Here is a 9,555-nt window from a genome sequence, read left to right on the forward strand (position 1 = left end):
TGGCACATCCCCAGGCTGCTCCCTTTAACTTGGACAATGAAAATACTTACTGTGACAAGAGCTAACCTGTCTTTCAAACTTCATGGCACCATGGAAAAAAAAAAAAAAATCACCTTCTCTCTACCATATTGCACGATGGTATGTTGCCACATGTTTTAATTAAAGATTATGTAGACAACCATAGTATAGCATTGTATGCAAATTAAGCATGACCCTTAGGCTCCTGCCAACTTGCTGGTTTAGCTCTTGTTTTGACATTTCTATTATCTTAGTTACGTTACTAAGGAGTCATGGAAAAAAAGAGAGGAAAATACCAGTTAAAGGTTACAGTAACTTTTAGCTGATCAACAAAGTATAGAGTTTCACACCCTTAAGTTACTCATGGGAGGACAGATCAATAAAACTTTATTCACACAGTCATTACCATCGTTTTCAACAACACATTTTCCTCGTATTCTCAGAGCCATCAATGTAGTCCTTTCAATGCCACATCTTTTCCACATCCTCTGTCACCGTGCCCCTGTCCCATTCAGCAATGGGTCCACGTCTTCCTTTTGCTACTTACAGAAGCCCTTCTTGTTGCCTTTGACATCCCTCAACACATTCAACTCCAGGTAGGCTTTGGCTTTCCTAACTGCATCTAGGACAGCGTTGCTATATTCCTCCCAGGTTACCTGTCTCTGCTTCCACCTTCTGTGTACTTCCTTTTTGCGTTTGAGCCAGGAGAGACTTATTCATACCTGCAGGATTCCTGGCATTTTTGCTTAACTTCCTGCTGATTGGGATGGACTGTTCTTGAGCTTGGAGGAGGTGATCCTTGAACATCAACCAACTTTCTTAGACCTCTCTTCCCTCTAGGGTTCCATCCCATGGGACTCTTTTCCAGCAGATCCCTGAAGAGGCCAAGGTCTGCTCTCCTATGTTTATTTCATTAAACATAATTGAATGCAACAGTGTATTTTAATTTTCTGTTCTTCTCTTTCTGAAATTCTTCTGTGGATTAGGAAGTTACCATCACAGCCCACGCATCAGCTTTGGTATTCAGAGTGGTATATGCTTTTTTCAAACAAAAGTTTAAATAGAAACAAAAAAAAAACACACATTTTTGGCAGTCTGGCCAAGGCAACCTTGTTAGTTTATCAGAATTTTCAGATCCACAGAAGAGTAAACGTTTGAAATTGTTTGGTGCATGTTCTTGCCTCCCTTGGCTCTATTTCCCCATAATTCTTTTATGGAGAGGCAAGGAAAAACCTTTTCTGTCTAACTCTAAAACGTTCTCCTCAGCTGTCTTCATAGCAGAGGATTTCGAGGTTCACTTGTGTGCTTGAGCTGACTCTTTCTGTAACAACTCTGTGAACCTGTGCGGGCCTTCAGCCCTAACATCACTGTATTGCTGCACCACTTTCTACTCATCTAATTAAAATAAGACATGGGGCAGTTTTGCTTGCTTTTCCATGTGTCTCTCCAAGTCCTGCTGCAAGTTTGCTGACTTATTATTTTTTTTACTATTTTATACCACTTGATTGTGGAGCTGTCTTCCTCTGCTCCAGGATTTCTTGACAATTTTTGTACACTTCTATCAAGCAGTCCAGACGTGGCTTGGAGCTCTAGAATTCAATCAAACAACAGAGAATGAGGTTCCGAACTGACTGTAGAAGAGCTGGAAAGTTTTAACTTCCCACTAGTGAGATTTGTCAGGCAGAGAAAAGAAATGTGGAGAGAGCTGACTCAAAGCTGACTATCAGAAGCAGACATGTTAGAAGGAATGCAACAGCAAAATATCTGTAGTTGATTAGCTTTCTCACATTAAGTCAAGAACAGATTTCCCTTTTACATGTTCATTGAGAAATAATTCATGAAACTCCAGGAGGTGTTTGATGTAAGCCGGTGATACAGCAATGGAAAGCCCTTCCATAAGCCATACCTGCTCTGTGATGAAAAATGCCGGTCCCTAAAGCTGTCAGGTCAAAACATGCAGAACCATTCTGCAGTTAGCCCGAGTCTCTCACGAATCGGAAATCCTCCCCTTTCTCTGCTCACCGTGCACAGTGACAGCATGGAAGAAAATCCACACCTCCCAACCCATTAACCTATCTATTAGGCCATACTCCTTCTAGAGACCTACCAAACAACAAATTTCCATACACTAATCCACCATCCTAGATGGCCTCCACCCTGAAAAATCTACCTTCAGGACAGGGAATGTAGACACCTGGCTCTTGGCATCTGGTAGTACTGTCAACAAAAGGACAATGGTAGGTCGACTGAAAGCATCAATTAACTTCACACAAATGGTGAACAGTGGTCAAAGTATAATGATTTTCTATCACTTCTATCCTGGACCAGATTAAAACTAGCAAGGAGGTGAAAGTTTCCCAGTCCCACAGTCCCATGACTTTTGAGCTCCCAAAACAACATTACTGTATAAAGTCCATCAAACATCTCTCTTTGCAAGTGTTGCTTAAGAGAACAATAGGTCAATTCAGCGCAGAACTGCTCCTGGGCTCAGTGACACGGTAAATTGTATTTTTGAAGGCTGACATAACTTAGAGAAAGCCAATGAAGGAGATGCAATAAAGTTACTAATTACTGTGCCTTCAAAACTAAGTAACATACTAACTTGCACTTAAAGTGAGAATTACTGACAGGTAATGAATTGCAAACTGACACAGCTCTTTCTGTACCTCCTTTGCTGATGGAGTCAACTGTATGAATACTAAGATATTTCCATGGAAATGGAAATCACTGTTCAGAGTTGAGCTAGGGAAAAAAAAAAAAGTACAGAAATACCAGGCAGCCTCTTTGAAGCTGGAAAGGAATGTATATAACTAAAACCAGAGTGTATCTGGAATTTAGTAGTTGTTGACTTCCAGCAAATCCATTTTTCTCCCTTGACTATGTGTGGAATACTTCATTTATATTACTGTTAGTAAATGCCCTTACAACTGTGGGACCAAGTTAGCAGCAAGTATCAATGGAATATTCTATTTACACCTGTAAGTATTTAGCTGAAGACTAACTATATCCATTCATAAACTGGATCTGGACTACAAACTGATAAGTCACCAGCAGCTGGTGAATTAAGAAGGACAGAGAGGGCTATAAACATCAGCTGTCTAAGATGTGAGGTACCTCTGTACTGTTACCACCACTCAAGGATCAGGGCATTGTGTTAGGAATGTAAAGAATGGCAGAAATAAAATCCATCCCCAAAATGGGATTATGAACAAGCTAGCAAAAGAAAAGAAAGGGGAAACAGGGCAACGGTAAAGCAAACAAGTTATTATACATTAAGCAAATTGTTCACAGCTTGTACTGTGATCTTTGTCAACGGGTGAGACAGGGGAAGTCGCTCTCATGCCAAGGAGGTTTTTATGAGCACTTCTGGCACACAGAGCTGAGAGAAAAATCAACTACAGCACAGTGCTATAGTTATGATGGTAACACTGAGCATGAGACTACACAGAAAGCTGTATGAGTCCTCAGTACCCTACGTGAGCCAAAGACTTCTACTTCATGCAAGCTCCTGGTTGAGTTCAGATTAACACAGCTCCCTGATCCTGAATGGAGAGCAAATGCAAAAAACACTCCCAGTACATAGTTCTGTGAGACTTCCAATACCACCCATTCCACAATGCCATGAGACCCAACCTGAAGGCCCAGTCAGGGAAAGGCAATTGTAATCAGCCACCTGTAGTGGAATAGAGATACAGTCAGACAACTGGTGCACACACAGAGACCACAGACCTGGATTTCTCCACCATTCAGGCAAACTCACCTGAAAGAGTGGCACAATCTCAGATACTCCCTGAGGATCTCCAGGGTCCTGGAGGAGGATGCACAGGTAGTAGATAACTTTTTGCTACAAGACAAACAGACAAAATCATCGGAGTTTGAAAATGCTATCAAAGTACCCAGAGTTATCACAGAAAGAGAATCTATTTCAACTCAGTGGGCTGAAGGCCAGTCACCCCAGGCCACAGTGAAGTCTACATATTTATATCTATAGCTTTCCTCCATTCACACAACAAAAAGAAACATTTTACCTGTGTTTTTTTTCTATTAAATTTTTAACCTGAAAAGGTCACACACGTGCTGGAAGGGTAAGGTCTGCTTTTCTACAGGAGCTTTGCAGAAAACCCCAGAAACCGGAAAAATCATCTCTTGTGTTGCCTACCTTATCTCCATCTAGTTCTTACAGAGTTTGGCATCAGGATTTGTAAGAACAGAACAATGCAAAGAACTAAACCCACTAGCTCAGTGTCAGTGGCGTTATCTAAGGGATGGACTTGGCTTTCTGAGGTTATTCATTTGGCTTAAGATCTCCTTGAAAGGTGAGAGAATATATAAGAGAATAAAGAGAGAAATCTGAAACAAAGCTCCTGATGTCAGTAAAGCTATGGATGATGCTGTGTTTAATTGCTCTGGTAAATCACGCTCATGAAAATACACTGACTGTGAGTGTACCCACAGATACAAAAGAAGCAAGACTGTGTACGATTACCATATGGATAGCTTCATTGATAACCACATCCTTCACTTGACTCATCTCAATGAAGGTTGTGCTCTCTTTCCCTGAAGCATAGGACGAAGTCACTTGAATGCCGAGTGAGCCGATGACCAATAGCGATTCCTGATCAATTTTCACGAAGTGCAGGTACATGATCAGGCCAATCAGCGTGATGAAGATAGCAGCAGAAAGCACCATACTATTCTGTAACAGAAGCCAAGCAAAGACAGAGCTCCGGTCTTACAATTAATTGAACATGGCTTTATATAAAGTAATATTGTACAGTAAATTATAATATTAAAGCTACAGTTACAAGCCAATTTTACTTAGGTGGACTCCTTTTATTCACCTGGCTGGCTGATATATGTGTAATAAGATTTAAATCAGTCTTCACGGTACGGTGTGAGAGAATTGGGAGCTGAAACTGAAAACTGCAAGAAAATTCTATTCCCTTGTAAATTTAGTGCAGAAATCTCAACCAAAAACCAGCTAGTTACATCAATGACAGCGCATTATAACAAATGTCTACAGAGAGAGGTCACAAACATCACTGACAGGGAAGTGTTGTGAAATGTTTACTAGAACTGAGGGTGGAGTCTCAGAAGGGAAGACAACTCTTTTAGGAAAAACCACTGGCCTAGTGGGTTTCTTCTTATGAACTGCAAGTCTAAACTTGTTCAAACCTCGTCTCTCTTCCAGCCTTAAAATACCAATCTAGAGAACATTTGCTTTCTCCTGTGCTTTGTCTGAGGACAAATGTCTTTTGCATGCTGCAATCTTGGGACTGATGACTGATAACTGATGAAACTATAGGCAACAAACATTAAGTCCTCTGAAGACCTGATAATAAATCCTAGAGGTTCACAACCTACAACCTATTTCTGGGACATGTGTTAGAGAGCTCCAGGCTGCATACTCCTGCATCAAAGTTATAACTGACACTTCATAAAGGACCAGAACTGCATGGCCCTACCACTCAAGCTGGGCTTGTACCACCATGTAAGGTCAGGAAGCCATGGCCACATTCTAACAAAAGGATACAGGACTTGTCTGAAAGTTTGTTATCATGGAAAAAAAAAAGAAAAAAAAAAAAACAGTCATGAATTACAGGCACTGAAATCCACACAGAGATTTTTCAGATCTGGTTTCCTGGCAGAAAGGAGGGATTGCAGTCACTTTCATATGAGCTGCACGAGCACGTGTAAAACCAAGCAGGACAGTGGGTGGTAACCACTGGCTGGGGTGTATGCTTTTGTAACAAATAAAACTCGAACGCAGCTTCCCTTCCAGGTAAAAGTATGCAAACCATCTTTTTGTATCAGAAATGTGCCATCCAACTCATGGCACAATCTCTGTCTTCATTCCTTGGGAAAGATTATTGAAAAAAATAAAGTGCAACAGTCATAGCATTGGTCACAGTGACCAGCTTCTTCGGTCAACCTCCCGACTTCAATCTGGAGATAACTGGCCTGGGTCTAGAAATTGGTCCTTCTCTGCAAGTATGGATCACAGATCAGACATCTAAACTAATACTTTTACAGCAGCTTATGAAATCTGCACTGCCAGGGTCTTCCTGCCTCAGCTGAGACAAGTGAGCAAGTAGATGATGCTCACGGTGCAGTGCTCTCTGAGTCACTCAGGAAAACCCCTTCGGAGATGAGCAATCACTCACCTTCTTCAATATATCCTTTATTCCAGACTCCCACAACTCATCTCTCCAAGTAAACATCTGTTATTTGGACTCACAAGAATGTGCTAGGCATCACTCAACCTGTACGTACATCTACCCTATCCGGCAAGGGGCTACAAACCAATGGAGCCATCTGAGAAGCCACCAAGAGCACCCAGGCCACAGCCTGCAGGATTCTCTCTTTTTCACCACATACTCATCACCGTCTACCACCTCAGCGTTCCGAGAGCACGGAGGAGGCCCAGGATACATGGAGACCACTGTTCCACCTTCCTTGGTGAGCACTGCCACTCCCTAGGAGCAGCTGGGCAAAGGCTGCGTGTCTCTCTCCAGGCCGGTGGGCTTTGGGGACACACACTCCCACCGACCCTCCCAGATGCCAACCACGGCCCCTTGATGACCTCCCGCCTCCGGGATTCGAGCGGGACGCAGGCTCAGGGCCGGGCCCCCGCGTCACCCCTCGGCGTCTGAGCCGCGGGGAGGTGGGAGGGGAGACGGGCCGAGGCCGGTCCCACCGTCGCGGCCCGGGGGGCGGTCGGTACCTCGCTGAGCACGAAGAGGCCGTAGGCCGCCAGCCAGGCGGCAGAAGTGGCGGCGCTGAGCGAGCGGAGCTGCAGGCGGGGGCAGCGCACCGCCAGCTCCCGGCAGGAGGCGCTGTGCTGGCGGCGCTGCAGCGCGATGGGCGCCCCCGAGGCCGAGCGGTACCGCCGCTCCTCCATGCCGCCCCGCCGGAACCACCGAGAAACGGCCTAGAGCGGCCCGCCCCCCTCCAACTGTGCGCTTCCGGTTGGCGGGGCGGGGCGGGGCGGGGCGGGGCGGGAGGAGCCTGGGCTGAGGTGTGCGGCGGGGAGGCGGGCACGGCCCGGCTCTCCCCGCCGAGTGGCGCCTCGCCGGCCGCGGGGTGCCGGCCGCGCCGTGTCCCCGCGGGTGAAGCCTCGCCGGGCGTTTTGCCGTGATCCCAGTGGGCATCGGGAGCTCCTGCGGTCTGCCAGGGCCGACAGTCCCCCGCCTGCTTCGTCCGGTTTTGTAATGAGCGTTTTAAACGCCACAGGTTTATAGTGTTGCTGTGTGTGTCTCTTGCCATGATGAAGAGAGACGGGGTTTTTTCCCCATTTGCCTTTACCAGTTCCCACTACATTAAAAAATGGTGTCTTTTTGTCTGTACTATCCTTTACTGCAAGCTCTTTTGTTGGTTTTTGGTTTTTTTTTTTTTTTTCTGGTATTTTTTGTTCCAAAGTTTAAAGCAGTGTTTTCTGGTTCCTTGCCGTCTAAGTACCTCAAGAGTTGGAGACTTGGCTTTGCATAGACTTAGTGAGTCTTTGTATTGTGTTCTCTTTAATACTTTTCAATTACTACGTTGTATTACTTGCCTGGCAGTGACATAAACCTCTGTCATTTCCAGACCATCACCACCCGAACTCCTGTGCCCTCTCCCGCAGTGCTGGGGCATGCCCATTAGCTTTAATGGCATACACCGTCTTTCTGTGAGCAATTTCCTTCACTCATGGTATCTTCAGATCTCTCGGGTGGGTACTATCTCTGTAAAGCTGTTAACCTCTTGTTGGAAGGGCAGCAAAGGAGCCTTTAACGGAGATGAGAAACCATGGGGTGTTGAGGAATCGCTACCAAGATCTTTGCATGGTTGGCACCTGGTTGGAAGACGCGTGCAGCATGTCCAGGATCACACCGTGACACAAGAGCCAAGGTGAGGGGTGGGCTGGAGCTCTGGAGAGAAAAGGTGAGCCGGCCTGGAGAGGAAAAAATAATGGCAGACAGTGGACTGCAGAAATGGAGGAGAGATTGCTGAAGTTAAAAAGAGGGTGAAAGGAACTTACAGATGGAGTGAAAGTGGGAAAAAAAAACTAATAAACTGAAACCAGAGTTGCAAGGTGTTTTTTTAAAGGGAAGAAATGATTTAAATGACAGGTGAGAAGGACTGAAGTAAATGAATAGGAGCTCTGGTACGACAGCCTAGGAGATAGGGATGGGAGAAGGGGAAAGAAAAATCAGAGCTGGGGGTAGAAGAAGAAAAAGCAGCGTGAAGAGTGAGAGGGTCAGTGGCAGGAGGGAAAAGAAGTGCGAGCTCCAGTGTGAGCTCCTGGAGGAGTGGTGATGCTAATTCACAATAACAAAAAGACATGGGAAGTTACTGAGATACAGAGGCGGGTAGAGGACTTGGAAAATTTAAGAGGAAAAAGCAAAAGTGTGCGTGGGTATTTTTTTTTCATGTCACTTGCAAGTCCCTGTTTAACCATGTTTGTGCCCTGTCATCTATCCTCTCATGAACGCTGCCAGCCTTTCTTTCAAATGTGTGCGTAAGGTTGCACATTTGACAGCAGGAGTCATGTTGCCTTGTTGCAGAAGGGAAAGGTGGGGGCATTTACTATGTTTTTAAATCGTTTCTTAATCTGTAATCCTTCAACCGTGCTGTGAATAGGAACAGCAAGAGCTTTTGGAACTTGTGCATCATCTCAGGCCAAGACACCCCAAGAGCAGACATTTCAGGCAGGTGCTGGGGAGGTGGCTTTTTTAACGTTTTATCAAGGTTATCGGGTGAGGAGCGGTGCCCCAGTTTTTCTTCAGTAAAGCCAGGGTGCGTTGCTGCGAGGTGGCTCTCGGGAGCTGTGTGGCCAGCCCGGGAGCTGGGCTCCGGCGGTGTTTCGCCCCCCGGGGCAGTTGCAAGTTCCACCATTTCACGCGAAGATACCTCCCCCGAAGGAGGGGAAGCACCGAGGCATGGGGGGGATTTCCGTAACCTCCCCCCAGCGCCCTGTGCCGCTGCCACCAGCCCTGGGCCTGTCCTCTCGGCAGGGCCAGGAGAGCCGGTGTGCCACCTGCCCCGGGGGGTCCGCAGGGCGGAGGCCGGGGCGGGGGAGGGGAGGGGAGGCCTGGCAGCCCTGCCCGCCGCCGGCAGCGAGGTGAGGCGGCACAGGCTCCTGGCGGGGAGGTGGTGTTTGGCAGTGGAAAAACCCCGGCGGGGAGAAGGAGGTGGAGGCGGAGGAGGACCGGGCCGGTTGGCGGTGCGGGGCCGCCCGGGAGGGAGAGAGGGAGAGGAGCCCCGGGGGCGGGGCGGGGCGTTGGTCGTTGCGGAGGAGCTGTTGGCCGCCGCGCGCTGCCGGGCGCCCCCCTGCTTCCTTCCTCCCCTCGCTTCCCTCCTCTCCCCCCCCCCCGCACCCGGGCAGTCGCGCGCTGAGCCGCGTGCGCCGCGGGGGGCGGGACACACCTCCGGGCGCGCGCGCTTGCCGTTGGCCGGGCGGCGCGGGCGTGTGAGGGGCGGGAGGCGGGGACCCGCCGGGGCTGGAGCTCGTTAAGAGGAGCGGGGCGGAGGCGGCGGCCAGCATCGCTCGGCGGCTCC

The 9,555-nt window shown here is 47.6% G+C and overlaps 1 protein-coding gene across 2 annotated transcripts; it reads right to left on the reverse strand.

The window, feature by feature from the left end:
* Positions 1 to 388: 388 nt before the first annotated feature.
* Positions 389 to 6,921, reverse strand: PIGH (phosphatidylinositol glycan anchor biosynthesis class H). Of its 2 annotated transcripts, none has more exons than XM_082484923.1 (4): positions 6,743 to 6,921; positions 4,505 to 4,714; positions 3,779 to 3,859; positions 389 to 1,607 (listed from the first exon to the last, which is right to left on the reverse strand). In XM_082484923.1, the coding sequence occupies exons 1-4, from the start codon at positions 6,917 to 6,919 to the stop codon at positions 1,506 to 1,508; spliced, it is 570 nt and encodes a 189-aa protein (XP_082341049.1). In that variant the 5' UTR covers positions 6,920 to 6,921; the 3' UTR covers positions 389 to 1,505. The 2 variants fall into 2 exon arrangements, with proteins under 2 accessions (XP_082341049.1, XP_082341048.1); XM_082484922.1 differs by having other exon boundaries at positions 3,779 to 3,862.
* Positions 6,922 to 9,555: the final 2,634 nt, after the last annotated feature.

This window comes from Vanellus vanellus (genome assembly GCF_965231255.1).
Source record: "Vanellus vanellus genome assembly, chromosome: 6".
Taxonomy (NCBI): domain Eukaryota; kingdom Metazoa; phylum Chordata; class Aves; order Charadriiformes; family Charadriidae; genus Vanellus; species Vanellus vanellus.

What these genes read in the sequence shown, in the direction of transcription:
- PIGH (XM_082484922.1), bottom strand. Translation starts at nt 6,919, where the DNA reads ATGGAGGAGCGGCGGTACCGCTCGGCCTCGGGGGCGCCCATCGCGCTG. An exon ending in GCCTCTTCGTGCTCAGCGAG is followed by an intron (nt 4,715 to 6,742) that starts GTACCGACCGCC and finishes CTTCTGTTACAG; the next exon opens with AATAGTATGGTGCTTTCTGC. An exon ending in AGATTGTGCCACTCTTTCAG is followed by an intron (nt 1,608 to 3,778) that starts GTGAGTTTGCCT and finishes ATTGAATTCTAG; the next exon opens with AGCTCCAAGCCACGTCTGGA.